The sequence below is a fragment of the Sphaeramia orbicularis genome, chromosome 24, assembly GCF_902148855.1.
Source record: "Sphaeramia orbicularis chromosome 24, fSphaOr1.1, whole genome shotgun sequence".
NCBI classification, from domain to species: Eukaryota; Metazoa; Chordata; class Actinopteri; order Kurtiformes; family Apogonidae; genus Sphaeramia; species Sphaeramia orbicularis.
This window is the reverse complement of record NC_043979.1, coordinates 50,181,304-50,199,927: the sequence shown is the minus strand read 5'-3', so window position 1 is coordinate 50,199,927 and position 18,624 is coordinate 50,181,304. Positions and strand designations below refer to the sequence as shown.

The 18,624-nt window shown below is 40.3% G+C and overlaps 1 protein-coding gene across 1 annotated transcript; it reads left to right on the top strand.

The window, feature by feature from the left end:
* Window positions 1–955: 955 nt before the first annotated feature.
* LOC115415098 (NLR family CARD domain-containing protein 3-like) lies at window positions 956–16,871 on the top strand. The gene is made up of 8 exons (XM_030128547.1): window positions 956–1,057; window positions 5,721–6,005; window positions 7,426–9,211; window positions 9,302–9,475; window positions 10,118–10,291; window positions 10,387–10,560; window positions 15,214–15,260; window positions 15,607–16,871. The coding sequence occupies exons 1-8, from the start codon at window positions 979–981 to the stop codon at window positions 16,185–16,187; spliced, it is 3,300 nt and encodes a 1,099-aa protein (XP_029984407.1). The 5' UTR covers window positions 956–978; the 3' UTR covers window positions 16,188–16,871.
* Window positions 16,872–18,624: the final 1,753 nt, after the last annotated feature.

Here is an 18,624-nt window from a genome sequence, read left to right as displayed (position 1 = left end):
CCATCCCATCATTAATTATATTCCTCCTCAAAAATGGGCCATAAAAAAGGAGAAAAGAAAAAAAAAACTCCGTTTCCGCTAACCTTAACCTGATGTATTTAAAGGTGCTGGAGACTTTCATGACCAATTTTTCATCAGATCTGTCAAACCTCAGTCATATCCTCAGTATCACGAATCTGTTAGTCTCTCTGTCATTACTCACCTGAATCTCTTACGTTACGGTGAACAATTTCTTCGTGCCATCCACCATAAACAGTCCGTGTGTTTACTAACCGACCCGGGAGGGAACTCGGGCATCTTCGGAATTTTGTCGTGACGTGCATTGTGGGAAGCGAAGGCTCACACAGCCACCTGACAGCGGCAGCGGGAACAGACACGATCGGAAACAGCAGGAACTCCCTTCCTTCTATGCATATTCCGCCAGCCGTTTCAGACGTTTCCGCGTGTTTGTTTCATCCATATAATATCATATGGTCGCGCTGCTGCTGCTGCTGTCAGGTGGATGCACGAACCTCCGTTTCCCACAATGCACGTCACAACAAAATTCCGAAGATGCCCGAGTTCCCTCCTGGGTCGGTTTGTAAACACACAGTTTGTTTATGGTGGATGGAACTAAGAAACTGTTCACCATGAGGAAGAGATTCAGGTGAGTAATGACAGACAGACTAACAGATTGGTGATACTGAGGATATGACTGAGGTTTGACAGATTTGATGAAAAATTGGTCATGAAAGTCTCCAGCACCTTTAAGGTTATATTTTGTCCACATACTAAAAAAGGAAATGTAAATCCAATGATTTACACTGAAAAATGTAAAATACAGTGTAATATTTCACATACATGTGTGACTTAGCATTTATTATAGTAATATCTACCTCTATTTTCTTTTTGTGGAGCCAAATGTAACAGATTTTTTTATTGTCATTTGACAGCGCAGTGTACATACAGCACAGAGTACATCAAACGAGATTTCGATCGATGATTAGGGGCATCGGGCCGCTGCAACTGGTGCGCTACCATAGAACCCTTTTCTTTGAAATTTGCAGTGAAGAACAAGGTAATACAAAGCACAAATATAAGACATAAGACAATATAAACACAGTACATGTGGTCACGTGATGGAACTTTTTCAATGGATTCGGTTGTGGGAGGGGGACAGGAAGAGAAGAAGAATGTTGTGAGGCAGATGGAGATGGGGGGTGGGGGTTAAATGCTTGTATGTGGTGAGTCCTTGAAAGTCTGTTTGTGTATGGAAAAATAAGAAACACAGACTTCTGTATCAGTTCTTCCAGTCCTGTGTCTTGGCCTTGGATGGATGTTTTGACTGCAAAGGAACAGATTAGACAGGAGTGGCTCCAACTGCTTTACCGGCTCCCATTTCCCTCCATTGTTTAATGTCATGTGGTTTGATTCTAGAAAATGTAAAATATGATACATTTGCGGTAAAATATAATGGTAGCATCTAAACTTTATTTCAAGCTGTACATTTTTGAATAATTTGCAGATCTGTTGTTTTTTTTGTTTTTGTTTTTTTCAATGAAGATATCTTGAGATAATAGACACAAATAAAAGTACCACAGTTGCAGGCTTAAACTGAAATAATCTGGCATGTATCAGATGAAACTCTTCTGAATCTCTGTGTAATATTTATTTCCTGGCGTGTTGGCATGACTCTTTCTAAGGACATGATTATTACCAAACTAATGAACCTCTGTAGATCCACAGACTTATTAACACCCTCAGAACATCAACTCTTATCTTCAGTCACAGGGTTGAAACACTTCAAATTCCTCATCCCATTTATCTCCGCTCTCTTCTCCTTTAGCTCTTTATGACGCTCTTATCTTACATTTTAAGATTCTCTTTGTTCTTCTTTCATAACGCTCCTCTCCTCAGTTTCATGTGTTTGAAGTTTCGGGTGTTGAAGGAACTTTTAAGGAATAAATCCTTTCTATTAAACTTGATCCCCTTCCCTATCACTCCCGATGACTCTGGGGTCAAAATGTACTTTTCGCAGCAAAAATTCCTCTTTTATCCGAACACGTTAAAAGTCAACTTGGTTCACACCTCCAGAATTAAAGCATGTCTTTGGATCAGCTCTGTGTCATGTGTAAGTCTGAATTCTGACCAGTATAATGCATTAGATGGGTTTATTTTAACAGTTCATGACTTAAGCACAGAAAAGCACATGAACTAATAAATCAGTGGGTCAGTGGGAGTTGTTTTATAAACTACTGACGTTGATGTTTGAGCTCCCAGCAGTGGTACAGGAAGAAACACTGGTGATAATGTTCTGTATTATTTCTGGCTGAAAATGCTGCTTCGTTGACTGTATGTGTGAAATATAGTCCAGTGCAGCCATCTAGTGGATGGGAACCTGGACTGCATCTGGTAGAATCACCTTGTTGCACCATCCTTAAAGGTGCTGGGGACTTTCGTGACCAATTTTTCATCAAATCTGTCAAACCTCAATCATATCCTCAGTATCATGAATCTGTAAGTCAGTCTGTGATTACTCACTTGAATCTCTTCCTCATGGTGAACAATTTCTTAGTACCATCCACCAGAAACAAACCATGTGTTTACAAACAGAGCTGGGAGGGAACTCGGGCATCTTCAGAATTTTGTCGCAACGTGCCTTGTGGGAAACTGAGGTTCGTGCAGCCACCTGACAGCGGCAGCTGCTACAGACACGAGGCAGAAACAGCAGGAGCTCCCTTCCCTCTATGCATATTCCTCCAGCCGTTTCTGTGTTTCAGCCGTTTCCTCATCGTTTTTGTTTCATCCGTATAATATCATTTGGTTGCGCTGCCGCTGCTGCTGTCAGACAGCTGCGCAAACCTCCGTTTCCCACAATGCACATCGTGACAAAATTCCTCAGATGTCCGAGTTCCCTCCCGGCTCTGTTTGTAAACACACAGTTTGTTTATGGTGGATGGAACTAAGAAACTGTTCACCATGAGGAAGAGATTCAGGTGAGTAATGACAGACAGACTAACAGATTCATGATACTGAGGATATGACTGAGGTTTGACAGATTTGATGAAAAATTGGTCATGAAAGTCTCCAGCACCTTTAATGGATTTTTCAAAGTTCTGCTGGGCAGACTCCATAATATGGACAAAAACTTAAAAAAAAAAAAAAAAAGTACAATTAAACATGTAGAAAAATGTGATGAGGGTATTAGGTTTGATTCAAAACATGAAAACACAAAAAAATACACTGTTTTTTAAAAAGAAAAAACAAGGCTCCTTTTTTTAAAATTACAAAACAATAGATGTATTTTTAAATCAGGCGCTGCAATTAAAGAAAAGGCCAAAGTATATGGTTTCTCTTGAGATATTTTAATGTTTCCATTTAACATGGTGTGAACCAAGAAAAGTACAGTTTATAACGTTGTATTAGGATCAGTTTAGCTACATTTAGTAATTGGAGGAGAGAGAAAAAAGTCTTTTTAGCTTAAACTTGGAAATTTATGAGGAAAATACAGGGATATTCACTGAGACTAAAGAGGCAAACCTTGGACAAAATCTCAGATATTCTCAGATCGTAGCAAATTTACAATAAAAATAAAACCTCTGAGATCTGAGAAGTCATAATGTTATACTTGAAAATCTTGGATAAATAGTTGATGATATTAGATATAAATACAAATAAACTCTGTATGGAGGAGTTTATTATATATACACTTACTAAAATCAGTCTTTAAACCACTAAACAAGATGAGACTGATCTCAGTTTTTGATAGATAGATAGATAGATAGATAGATAGATAGATAGATAGATAGATAGATAGATAGATAGATAGATAGATAGATAGATAGATAGATAGATAGATAGATAGATAGATACTTTATTCATCCCATAGGGAAATTTACAGGTTCCAGCAGTATCCACAAACTTAAAAACTTGAAAACAACAATAGTAGAAAGACAATAGTAAAAAACATTTTACATTTCCACAAGGAGTCAGTGCAAAGGAACACTAAAGACATAACAAACAGATTTAACAACCAGGTCCAATGTGTGACCATGATTTCGAGTGGAGCCGAAGATGTGGGACACTACTGTTAATGACACATCAGTAAATCCTGTTGAAAGGAGTATTTGGACTTCAGGGGTCGATGGTTCGATTCTCAGTCCCAGTTCATCAGTCATCCATTTGGTCAGTCCTTGGCGTCTGTTTTCAACTGACCCAGTATTAGATCAGTGTCTTCCATTGTTGGAAATGGACACCATGGACCAGGGGATCACAGGAGACCAGGGTTCATGTTCGGTTTCATGTTTCTTAATTTTGATGCAAACCTGTCGTTATTATGAGGTGTGTCAGAAAAGAAACAGGACTGAGGCCACAAGAAAAATTATTTCAGCCCCAATGTACAAGTGTTCTCCTTCTAAATAATCCCCCTTGACTTTATTGTACCTTCCATCCTTCTCCGCCACGTATCCATGTACTCCTGGAAGGACTTTTCCTGGATTGTGGAGAATCCTGGGAAAGTCTTCATTGTCTTAGCCCTCTTGATAGCTTCCACATCCAGAAAACGAGTTCCCTTGACTCTGTAAAAGTCGAAAAAAATCACAGGTCAAGTACGTATAGAGGTTACTTCAGTATGGTGACGTTCTTCTCGTCCAGGAACTACTGGATGGTCAAGGAGTTGTAAACTTGGGTGGTGACGCAGCCATGAGTTGTTCTGCCATAACTCTGATCTCTACTCATGCACTGAATGAAGCAGATGCTGTAGTATCTCTTTGTAGATGTGCTCATTGATCGTCTGACGCTAAAACTCCATGTGGATGATGCTTCTCACATTGAAGAACGCCATCAGCATGGCTTTAACTTCGGACTTCAACTGTTTTACTTTCTTCAACCTTGGCAACTTGGAACTCCTCCATTGAAGGCTCTGGTGCTTGGTCTGTGGGTTGAATTCACAACTCTCATAGCTTCTAATACTTATAGTCTTTGTTCTCAGGATCTTTTCTTTTTGTCTGTTCCTGAAGTTGGAACTGAACAGGGAATAAAGGCCTTCAGGTTTGTGGCCCCATTCACCTGGAATGAACTACAAAAAGACCTGAAACTTAAGGATCTGGTTTCGTTGGACACTTTTAAGACGATGTACAACTTAGAGAGGGAGACATCTTGCTGCAGATGTTTTGCCTGACGCACTTTGTCTTCATCTTATGGGGACTTTTTGCAAAGTTGACTTTGGAAGGTTTGACTTGACTGTGTTTTTATGTATTGAAAACTTGTTTTCGTTTTATATATGAAAGTCTGTGTCTGTAACTATTTAATGTACTGCTGCCCCTCTTGGCCAGGACACTCTTGGAAACGAGATTTTTAATCTCAGTGAGGTTTTCCTGGTTAAATAAAGGCAAAATAAAATAAATAGCACACCAAGTTCTGTTACTTTTCTGACACACCTTATATTTTAGCCTGTCAACCCCTTTTCATCAAAAAAAAAAAAAAAAAAACCTATCAAGTTATTTTTATGGCAAAACCTCATCAAATTATAACCATGTCATTGTCATGTATTACTTTTTGACTTCCCTGTGGGTCATGATGCACTGATGACCAAGTGTTAGTGTACAGCACAAGTAGCTAGAAGTCTAATAATGTTGTTATAATCCTTTTCTTCATCATTGCCAAATGACAACATTTGTCCCTTCATACTTCATACAGGGACAAAAACCCATCAGTGAAAACGTTCTTTGGTGTGTTTACAGACAGGGTGATGGCGTCACCTAGAGAGATTCTGTTGGAAATTTTGGGGAATTTGGAAGTTGAGGACTTTAAAAAGTTCAATTGGTACCTGAAGAACCAGGGCTTACTTGAAGGTTTTCCAGCAATCCGAGCATGTCGCCTGGACGATACCAACAGGATGAACACAGTGGATCAGATGGTGAAGACCTACAGCATAAACACTATTAAAGTCACCATAAAGGTTTTGATGAAGATGAACATGAATGAACCTTTAAAGAAATTATCGGAAATCACCTCAGAACCTGAAGGTAAGTCATCACAGTTGCATGACAAGGTAAGACCTCACATACCACAGTATCATAAAGCACATTACACTTCAGGACTGTGTTAATGTCAGTATTTCATGAACAGGCACAGTTCAAATTTGGGAATTTAATGTGTAATAGGATTCTTGAAAGGATATCTGGTGATAAGAAAAGTGTTGTAAAATTGTTCTAGTATGTTCAGAAGCACATACAGAATGAAGCTCTTGTAACTGGCACCAGTCACTGACAGATGAGTGGTGATAATGTTGACCTTTCAGTTGGTGGGATAAGCTTGGTAAGAAGTGAATATTTAGTGAAGTTAGCATCTTGCAAGCAGTAAAATGAGCAGTGTAAAGATCTGAGTGACTTTGACAAGCACCAAATTGTGGTCTCTCGATGACAGAGTCCAAGATTTGTTGGATGCTTCTGGTTTGCAGTGGTTGGAACCTCCCAAAAGTGGTCTGAGGAAGAATAACCGGTGACCAGACGACAGGGTCATGGATGTCTAATGCCGCTTTTCCACTACATGGAACCAGCTCAACTCGACTAGGCTCGACTCGACTCAGGTACCAGGTCCTAATCCTGGAGACCATTTCCATTACAGGATACTACAACTTTAGAGTACCTGGACGTTATAGCGATGCAGCGCGTTACTTCTGTGTCGTCTGCTCAGAGAGTTGCTGATAAACTTGTTCGTTGCGTGTTGTCTCGTCAAGTTCATGCTGAATTTTTACATTGGCCACCAAAGACTAAATCTCCTCCGACCATGGTGTAGTTTTACAGGCTGTCATCATGTGGATTAACCTACCGCTACATTTATGGTAAATTTCCTTCCACATCTGTTCTTTGTAAAACGGTGGGTCACACAGACAACTCTCTGACCTATCAGTGGTCTGCAGTGTTTACACAGCGTCACCTTTTAGTATCTGTTCCCCAGTCTGGGAACCTTGGCGAAGGTGATACCAAAAAACTAGTACTGGGTACCAGATTCCAGGTCCTTTTTCGTAATGGAAACGCAAAAAGGCTGAGTCAAGTTGAGTCGAGCCGGTACCACGTAGTGGAAACGCGGCATAAGGCTCATTGGTGTAAGTGGGAGTGAAGGCTGGCCTTGTTGTCTGATCCCAAAGAGGAACCACTGCGGTACAAACTGGTGAAAGTGTCTATACAGGTTCTAGTGCAAAGACGTCAGAACACACACAATGTACTGGAGCTGCTTAACAAACTAGAGTCCACCTCTGTCCATAAAACTGAAGAAGGAAGACAGCCTGGTCTAAGCAATCTCATTTTCTTTACCATCATGTGGTCATCAATCATCTTCTACTGTTTTCAACTGCCTTTTACATTTGTTTTTATACTAATGAATGGATGTTTTACTGACGGACAGGGACACTAACATCTTCTCATTTATATCTCTTTTCTTCAGACATTCTCGCCCAATGTTGCCAAAAACTGAAATTGAAGCTGAAGAAAAAATATGAGACTTTAGTCGAGAAAATCACAAAAACAGGAGATGGAAAACCTTTTGATGAGATTTACACTGAGATCTTCATCACAACGAAAGAGACCAGAGAGGTCAACGTGGAGCATGAGGTCCGACAGATTGAAAGAACCTTCAGTAGGCCATACAGCCCAGAAACTATCACATGTAATGACATCTTTAAAAGCACAAATGACAAAGGTGAACCAATCAGACCAGTGCTCACAAAGGGCGTGGCCGGCATCGGGAAAACAGTCGTAACACAGAAGTTCAATCTGGACTGGGCTGAAGACAAAGCCAACCAGGACATCCACTTCACATTTCTGTTCACTTTCAAACAGCTGAATGTAGTTAAACAGAATTTCACCTTGGTGGAACTCATTCATCACTTCTTCACGGAAACCAAAGAAGCAGGAATCTGGATCTTTGAAGACTTCCAGGTGGTGTTCATCTTAGATGGTCTGGATGAGTGTCAACCTCCTCTGGACTTCAACAACACTCAGATCCTGACTGATGTGACAGAGTCCAGCTCAGTGGATGTGCTGCTGATGAACCTCATCAGGGGGAACCTGCTTCCCTCTGCTCGCCTCTGGATAACCACACAACCCGCAGCAGCCAATCAGATCCCTGCTGAGTGTGTTGACATGGTGACAGAGGTCAGAGGGTTCACTGACCCACAGAAGGAGGAGTACTTCAGGAAGAGGTTCACAGATGAAGAGCAGACCAACACAATCATCTCCTACATCAAGACGTCACAAACCCTCCACATCATGTGTCACATCCCAGTCTTCTGCTGGATCACTGCTACAGTTCTGGAGGACATGTTGAAGACCACAGACAGAAGACAACTGCCCAAGACCCTGACTGAGATGTACATCCACTTCCTGGTGGTTCAGGCCAAACTGAAGAAAATCAAGTATAATGGAAGATCTGAGAGAGATTCACCCTGGAGTCCAGAGACCAGGAAGATGATTGAGTCTCTGGGAAAACTGGCCTTTGAGCAGCTGCAGACAGGAAACCTGATCTTCTATGAATCCGACCTGACAGAGTGTGGCATCAATATCAGCTCAGCCTCAGTGTACTCAGGAGTGTTCACAGAGGTCTTCAAAGAGGAGAGCGGACTGTACCAGGACAAGAGGTTCTGCTTCATCCATCTGAGTGTCCAGGAGTTTCTGGCTGCTCTTCATGTCCATCAGACTTTCATTAACACTGGAGTCAATCTTCTGTCAAGACAAACTTGGTGGCCTGCACTATTTGGAGGAAAACAAAAGCTGCATGATCTCCACCAGACCGCTGTGGACCAGGCCTTACAGAGTCCAAATGGACACCTGGACCTGTTCCTCCGATTCCTCCTGGGTTTATCAGTGCCAACCAATCACAGTCTCCTCCAAGGTCTGCTGATACAGAAAGGAAGTTGTTTGGAGACCAGACAGGAAATAATAAAGTACATCAAGAAGAAGATTGAGAATGAAGGGTCTCCAGAGCGAAGCGTCAACCTGTTCCACTGCCTGAATGAACTGAATGATCGATCTCTGGTGGATGAGATCAGCAAGTACCTGAGAACAGGACGTCTCGCCTCAGAAGAACTGTCCTTTGCTCAGTGGTCAGCTCTGGTCTTCATCTTACTGTCATCAGATAAAGACCTGGATGTTTTTGACCTGAAGAAATACAGTGCTACAGAGAAGGCTCTCCTTAGGCTAATGCCGGTGGTAAAAGCCTCCAACAAAGCTCTGTAGGTGGATGGATTATCTTTTCATCTAGTGTTTTTAGCAGTTATCTTTGGAAAATATTTTCTGAAATTTAATAGTCTTTCCATTGTCAGGTTGAGTGTCTGTAGGCTGTCAGAGAGAAGCTGTGAAGCTCTGTCCTCAGTTCTCAGCTCCCAGTCCTCTAGTGTGAAACATCTAGACTTGAGTAACAATCACCTGGAGGATTCAGGAGTGAAGATGCTATCTGCTGGATTGGAGAGTCCAAACTGTAGCCTGGAAACTCTCAGGTCTGAACCGTAAGAACGGGGGGAATGAAACTTAAGACGCTTATAAGTCAAGGGTCTCTCTCTCTCTCTCTCTCTCTCTATCTATCTATCTATCTATCTATCTATCTATCTATCTATCTATCTATCTATCTATCTATCTATCTATCTATCTATCTATCTGTCTATACATATATAGGTGGTCAATAGTAAAATGATGTGTTGACTTAAAAAATTTTCATGGCCGATTACATCAACTAATTGCAGCAACTCTAATCTGTGCTCTGTTGCTCCGGACTTGCAGCCCTGAAATGGACCAGGTGATGTAGTAAATGGATGAATGGGTTGAAGGACAATCTCATTTCACATCCCTTTTACTTCATCTCTCAGTTTACATGTACTTTCATTAACCCTCAAAGACCAAAACAGTCACTTTCAACAAAATCCATCTACTGATCTAAACTGTTTAATACCAGTAGATTCACTAATCCTATCAATGCATGTCACTAACTGGTGTAAATACAGTTTGTCATCTTTTCATGGTCCTCAGATATGACCCATTTAGACGTTGAGTCAAAAAATGCAGATAGTTTTTTTACCTAATTCAGTGTATCACTACATCAGACACATCAGTCGTTTTAAATCACACCATGCTTTATTTTTTAGGTTGTCTGGCTGTCAGCTTTCAGAGTCGAGCTGTGAGGTTCTGTCTCCAGTTCTCAGCTCCCAGACTTCTAGTCTGAGACATCTGGATCTGAGCAACAATGACCTCCAGGATTCAGGAGTGAAGAGTCTTAGTACTGGACTTCAGAGTCCATGGTGTAAACTGGAAACTCTCAGGTCAGTCATGACTTCTGGTTAATTTACAACATGAGCAGGCTTTTCTTTCCAACCTAATTAACTTATTTCTGGCCCTAATATACTTTCATTTCCAAACTGGGGGGATGTCAGGTCTCAGAGGAAGGCTGTGCTTCTCTGGCCTTGGCTTTGAAGTCCAATCCTTCTTATTTGAGAGAGCTTGATCTGAGCTACAACCATCCAGGAGGCCCAGGATTGGAGGTCCTTTCTGCTGGGCTGGAGGATCCACAGTGGACACTGAACACTCTCAGGTGTGGATGCTCTCATGTTTCCTCTTCATGGTAGATGTCTGCTCAAATATCCATTGTCCAGGTGTGAACCAGATCACAAACTGTTCAACAAATTATTCTCAATTACACAGATGCTCTGACTGACTAAGATCCTAAATAACAGGCCCAAATGGGCTTGCTTGTGCTAAAAAATTCACATGCTATTGATTTGCGTGTCGTGGGTGATCAGCTCCAATTACCTGTACAAATGACCGCAGGTCAAAGTCTTGGAGACCACCCTATTTAAATGAGGGTTTAGCGTGTGCTACTGGTTGTCGTCATGGAGACAGTCGGCTGTATAAACTGCTGTGGGATACACCAGCACTAATGGAACAGTGACTGGAATGAACCAGACGTAAATGAACTGTAGGCGGAGTTTAGTCAGAGAAGGTACTGATGACTGTGACTGGACCCAGATCGGCCACTAGAACATCTAGAAGTCCTCCAATGGTATTGTGGGTAGGACATACATCTGTATTATTTGTTTTTAAGTCATTCCGTAAATGTTGATGTGATCAGAACAGAATGGTTTTGTGCGTTGCCTTTGGTTGGGCCTAAGCTCCGCCTCCTCGCCACAACTGCAGCCAGTTTATGGTGAAGCTGTTCCAATTCAAACCTGCCTTTAAGACCAGATAAATATAGACGCACAATCTGCCACTGCAACCAGTTAAATAAATAAATACTTGCATCTACTCCTCCCAATAATTTTGTGCGTTCTGGCAGAAACACCCATATTTCATATTCATCAGGGCAAACACTAAATGGGTTGGACGAGTCATTCTGCTCATTTCAGAGACCCAACCCTCTGTGTGTCCTGTCAGTAGATGAACTTCAACATGTTTTTACGTACACAGTCAAGTTTACACATGTTTTTACACACACAGACCTTCAGTAAATCAGGCCCCTAGTGTTTAGTCTTGTAGGAGAAAATGAATGGAACTACCACTCTGGTGGTGTCATTATATTCTGTTACTAACTGAAGATCACATGAAGTCTGTTTACATGAACTCAGCTGTTTTTAGAATCTGAATGTTTGTCATTGTATACTAGGTACAACAACACTGAATGCACACAGTGGAAAGAAAGAAAAAAAGCACTGAACATTTTTCCTGTGTATAAATACTGGAAAATAGAATTTCCTAATAAATATATAATATAAAATATATTTTTTAAAAATGTACATGTGTGTGTAAAAACAAGACATGCAGCAGTACTTACATGATGTGTTGTACATTTGACAGTCATTGAGTGTTTGATATTGGGTACGGTTACATGATGTTTTTTAAATCCAATTTATTTTTCCAGAAGAAATTAATTCGGAACTAAAGTATTTTCTCTTCTGTTTCCATGGAAATGTTAAACCCGAATAAAGGTTTACATGAGGTAATAATGAGGTAGATCAGTGAGCAGAAGGGTTTGTGCTGCAGTGTTCACGTTGCCTTGTTCTCGCAGCCCTTCTGTTAGCTTAGCTTAGCCCTTCTATTAGCTTAGCTTAGCCCTTCTGTTAGCTTAGCTTAGCCCTTCTGTTAGCTTAGCCTAGCATAGTCACTGCATTTCCATGGTCACACATATCCAGTTTTTTAAAGGTGATTTGTCGTCTTTTGTCAGTGATTTTCTGAAATCCGATTCTCTCTAAATATTTCTTTAGATCTGCGACTTACTGCACTCATACAATCTGTGGACTGTTGTGTTGACAGAAGTTGGAAAATCTTTTTGATGGAAGGGATGCATGCGTTAAATTAGCTTTGCTTTAGTGTTTTAGCTTTGCATTAGTTTTTATTTCCCAAGATTTTCTTCCTGCAGTAAGTCACATGACCATGAGCTGAGCCTCAGTTTGTGATCATATTGACCCCAGCGGACTGAAGGAATGATTAGGAGAACTGAACTGACCCAAATCACTCCTAAAATAGTACGGATCACCTATAAAAGTTCACCTACGTCTGACCATGGGAATGAAGAGATTATGCTAAACTAGGCTAAGCTAACAGAAGGGCTGCGAGAACAAGTCAGTCGGTGCACTGCGGTGCAAACTGATTCGCCCACTTATCGAACTCATAAGTACATGACAAATGAATTAATTAAAAAACAGGTGATGAACTGTTCCTTCAGGGTTTTCCAGGCTGGTAGATCCCATCAGAATATCCCACTGGAACGCTTTGGGAAGACTAGACTGCAGTGCAGATTCTTCCACCAGCGCAGAATGTGTGCGTCATCGCCACAGGACAAGACACTGAGCATGACCATTAGACCACAATTAAAAGAGGATTAAACCACTGACTTTAATCTGGTTTAAATTTAATCCGAGCTATTCTTTTTCAACTGGAATAAGGTGTTTACATGGACATCTGAAATAGGATCGAACCTTTAATCAGATTAAACCAGGAAGAACAGTTGTCATGGAAACGCACCAGGGCTGGACTGAGACTCATTTTCAGCCCTGGAGTTTCATACCTCAGACCGGCCCACTTTAGATCACGACTGATTATTATTAAAATCATGCAATTCTAACCTTACATGTTAGGTCTACACACTGTTCTGCAAAGCCTTCTAATTCAGTGTATTTTCTAAAATATTTCCAATTCAGCGCAAGTAAAGGTTGCTTCACAATGTGGATTTATTTCAACAGTGAGTGCACATCGACATCTCCAACATTATTATTCCTCACAACACAACAATAACAGAATCTATATTTTTGTTCTTATAAGTGCTAACATTTTTCAAACCTTTAAAATGTTTGAAATGAAATGAAAGTATAAAAATATTTTAAAAAAATTTAAAAATAAAAAAATAAAGCTTGCTGCACTTTCTAATAAGTATTATTTTTGTATCCTCTGCAACAAAAGATTTCCATCACAACTTACTTGCGGTTTGTTCCATCGTTGCTATTGAAAACTTTTGGTACAGTGATATTAGGGGTTTGATGAGGATGATAAGAAAAAAATATGTGTATCCTGTGACTGAGGGTGAGCAAAGCAATCAAAGCTAACAACAGACTCCTCTTCATCTGTGTCATTTGTGACTAGTGGTTCAGGGTTGTGCTGCTGAGCTGCTCCTCTGTCATCAGTAGACTCTGCTCTCCCTTTCACACTTCCTCCAGTTTCTCTAGACTCGCCTGCACCTGGATCACAATAAAAAATAATATCTACAGACATTTGGACTTACTGAACCAATTCAGATCTTTACACTGGCTAAATATGCAGGTTTATTTAATATTACTTTATGCTATTGCCTTTCAGTTGTGGGCTTTGTGTATTTAATGTCTCACTTTTAATAATAAAAAATAAAATAGGCCAGTATTATTGTTTGGGTCTAGAAAGTGGTTTTACTGGAACTAATGCTTGTTGACACAGTCTGTTCCAACAGCTCACCTTTTCCTTCCATCCTGACAGGAACAATCCCCTCATCACTACTGGCTCCTGGCTCTGCTTCTGACACTAAAGCACAGTTTAAAAATGGTCCCAATTCTCAGCACAAATCTTCTATTTTCAAAGCCTTGGTGTCAGTTTCATTCATGTAGTGCTGAATCCTGGAGCATCTCAGAGCCCCTTTCATACTGAACAGGCCTACACCATACTCTTCATTGGAGTCTATTTCTTCTAATCCTCTTCCCTCTCTGAGCAGTCCTACCTGCCCACTCTGGACTTGTGGGCTCATGGCTGCTGTCTGCTGCTGGATCTGCTTTCTGAATCTGAGAAGCTACAAGACAAAGTTTCCCACCTACGTGGCGTCGCATCAGACTATTATTTAAATGACATAATATTATGTTCCACGTCACAATGCCACATAATTCACTGACTCGATAATTAACTAACTTGAAAGGTGCTTTACCCGGTTCATCGTCCTCATTAGTTGTTTCCAACCGGGAGGTCGTTTTTGTGAAAAAGTTGCAGATTTTGTCACATTTGGCTGCGTTTGCTTCCAGAGCTTTCCTCTTTTTAATTCTTGTCTTCTCCACACCACCCTTGCTCTTTCTATTATCCATGTTTCAAACAACAAACACAGCTGAGCATCGACATAGCCTACAGAGCACAGATCGTAAAAGCTCCACAGCTACAGTACAGAGCTACTAACCGTATGCAAGGACATGTTACGCCAGGTCACGGTGTGTCCGCAAAAAAAAAACAGGAAGAAAACAAACAGTTTACTAGTAGAGGGGGTGGGGCCCAGGAACAGCAGCTGCAGATTACGTGGTCAACTCAGTGCTATGACTGAACACCGGCCCCCAAAAAATAAATAAATAAATAAAATATTAAATACATATTTAAAGTGAACTCCGGCCCTCGCGGCCCAAATATTATACCGGCCCACCGGGAATTGTCCCGGTCCTCCCGATTAGCCAGTCCGGGCCTGAAACGCACGGATTGGTTGCACTGTTGTACTCAGCTGAAAAATATAAATGGAACAAGGTGGAATTTTAAAGTATCCTCTGTTTGTTCATGTAAACCTCATATAAGAATTTAACAAACATAATCAGACGTCCCTGAACCCTGACCCTAACCTGAAACCCAGTATTTTAAAGTAGAATACTGTGTCCACATGGAAACTGAGGTGGGTCACTCACTTCTGTTTCTCCTAAACTCAGGGTCTGGGTTTCATGGATGAACAGACACTCATTGTCACCATTTGTCCTTCCAGGTTGGACCATGGTGGACCACACAGACTAAGACCTGGTCTGAAGAAGTGTAAGTGTGGAGTTAATGTATGTGAACTGTGACGGTGTAACTTCATCTGTGTTAACCCTCCCACAGAGGCCCACCCTAATCACTGAACACATGGAGTCTGTGCAGCGCTGCAGTAATGTCACAATGTTTTCATCCAGTTCGTTCTGAACTTTTAAAATTTTAAACAGGTTAAAGTATGACAGTTATTGAGTATTTGGTATTTTTGTTTATGGTTCAAGTTGATGAAATACAAAGACATGTAAAAAAAAAAAAAAAGTTAAAACCAAACTGTATGAAAAACATTGACATTACCACAGCATGGTGCAGACTGTGCACTTTCACTGATGAACTGTTTTCTTTCCATCAGATTTCTGTGAACTCACCCTGGACATAAACACGGCCAACAGAGAGCTCAAACTATCCAATGACAACACGACGGTCACATATGTACGCAAGGATCAGCCATATCCAGACCACCCAGACAGGTTCGACTGTTGGCCACAGGTGCTGAGTTCCACTGCTCTGACTGGTCGCTGTTACTGGGAGGTTGAATGGCCCTTCAAAAAAATGGAGTTTCATATCGCAGTGTCCTCCAAAGGAATCAGAAGGAAAGGACACACCAGTGACTGTGTGTTCGGAGCTAATGATCATTCCTGGTGTCTGAACTGTTCTTCACATGGTATCTCTGGCTCTAGTCATGGTTTCAGAGAGACACTCACCCGGTCTACCAGGCCACACCACCTTTGTTTCTCTGAGGCGGTGGGGGTGTATGTGGACTGTCCTGCCGGCATCGTGTCCTTCTATTCAGTGGATTTTGGAGATTTGTCCCACCTCTGCACCTACAGCACCACAGTCACCGAACCTCTGTACGCCGGGTTTAGGTTGGTGTCTCCAGATTCCTCATTATCTCTGCGACGTCTGGAGGACGTACAGCCTCACCTGAACTGAACGAACCCTCCGTTCTCCACCAAACTCCGATGGGATCGATAACAGTGAGCCCATTTCCATCCACACTATTATTGATCATGTCAACAGTATATTCTGATCTGTTGGATCAGATCACAGATTATGACAAATCAGATTAATACACCTGCTTTTGTCTCCAGTACTTCGATGTCATAATAATTACATTTATGTAGCACTTTTCTATGAATGCATACTCGGAGTGCGTCCAATGGATCCATTATTCATTCACTCTCACGTTCTCACTCTGGTGGTGGTAAACTACGTTTTTAGACACAGCTGCCCTGGGGCAGACTGATGGAAGTGTGGCTGTTTTAATATAGTTTTAATATATACTTTATATTTTAATATACTGTACTTTCTGGACTATAAGCCTCTACTTTTGAACCCTGTGGCTTATCCAACAATGCAGCTCTAGTATAGAGCTATACGGGCTAACAGCCTCCAGGGGGCGCTCTGGCAGGAAGCACAAAAGAAAGACAGACCGATGGAAGAGGTGATGAAGAGGAGAAGTTTAAATCTGAACTTAGAACAATCATTTTACACAAACCCTCATCATGGAAAACACCAAGAAATGCATATGATGGAGCTTTGAAGTTCAAACCAATGGATGTGTCTGAAAAGAAGGAAATAGAGCTGCAGCACAAAGACAACGGAAGAGACGTAGAAGGAGTGTGACGGAGCCTTTGAGGATGTTCACCTGAAGAAGACGACTGCAGTGGTTTAATGAGCAGAAGAAGAGGAAGAGACAGATCAGTGACTGTTCTGGGTTTGTGAACCAGCCTGTTCCTGACGTTTGACTGACAGTTACAGACACTGTTTGGAAAAAAGCAGTTAAATGTTTTAATCATCTGTCTGTGTAAATATCTCATGTTACAACGTGGACACCTGCAGCTTATATTCAGGCGTGGCCTATATATGTACAAATATTTTTTTCTTTTGAAATTTGATGGGTGTGGCTTATAGTCAGGTGCGCTCTATAGTCTGGAAAATACGGTTGTTTGTCTTCTACTGAATGGAGCATCAGGGGGACTTAGAGGAGGGTCTACGCAGTGACACCACATACCAGCGTATACTCTGAACTGTACCAGTGGATGAAACAACTATAATGTTTGTCTGAAGTTTGGGGATCTTCACCTTTTGTGTCAAAAAATTCTGTGTTTTTATATCATTTTAGATAAAGGGTTGTTCAATGTTAAATTCCTCTATAACTGTCCCTGCTCACTGGGACCAATTTTTAAATCACTGTGTATTCATGAATACAATTCTATGTTCGTCCTGTCATCTGTCAGTGCTTAACACCAACATGGGTTCATGTTTTTTTATTATTGTTTGTGCTCGGTCAAATGTTAAATGTTAAAAAGAATAAACAAAATGAGGTAAAATGATCAAGAAAATTAACAATAATAAACAAAATGAATAAAATAAGAACATGAAGTGTGACGTTTATAATCTGTTCATCTGAATACCAGAGGATTAAAGACAGGATTATTTTTGTGTCACTTCTATATGAAAATTCTGTTATATTTAACCTTCACTAAGTGATTTACCACCATTTATTATAACATCAAACTGCATTTTTCATTCATTGTTTTTTCAACTCAAACCCTCTGAAACCATGAGGAAAATCCTGTCTGCTGTTTACATGTTGAACATATGGTGATATTTAAGCTCTACCTGGTTTCCTCAGATCACAGGAGTAAAAACAGGAATGAAAACAGAATAATAATGACTTTTATCTGTTTGAGTCTCTGACATCTTATCCTGCAGCTGCTCTGTCCTGTTTTAAAAGGATCAAAATGGATGAATGTTGAGTTTTATCATCATTTATCACAAAAACTCAGAGATTCACAGAAATAAAGAGAAACATTAAGTGTTCTTGGTTGAACGTTATTACTGAACATTTAATGATTATATGTGGTTGATTAGTGCCATCTAGTGGATGGATGACTTCTGTCTGGAATTATAGAAGTAATTAAAAAGAAACATTAAAATAATAAATGTGGACACATTTATTTCATTAGTGTGAACAGGACTATATATATATATATATATATATATATATATATATATATATATATATATATATATATATATAACAAATGGACAAACAGAAGTCATTATGTCTACATGTCTTTTCAAAAGCATTTATTCATATTTAGAATTAAAATATTTTATTCTAAATATTAAATTGAGATGAAAATGACACACGATGGAAAACCAAAACCAGATAACAATGTCAAAGACACAATGAAATGATGTAAAGAAACAAAAACAAGATAAAAAAAAACAAAACAATGTTAATAATAATAATAATAATTTTAAAAAAAATACAATGAGTTCAAAGATGTTCATTCGACAAAAATGACTGAACACTTGAACAAAAGTGACAGAAAATTCCATGACACTGTCAGTTTTATAG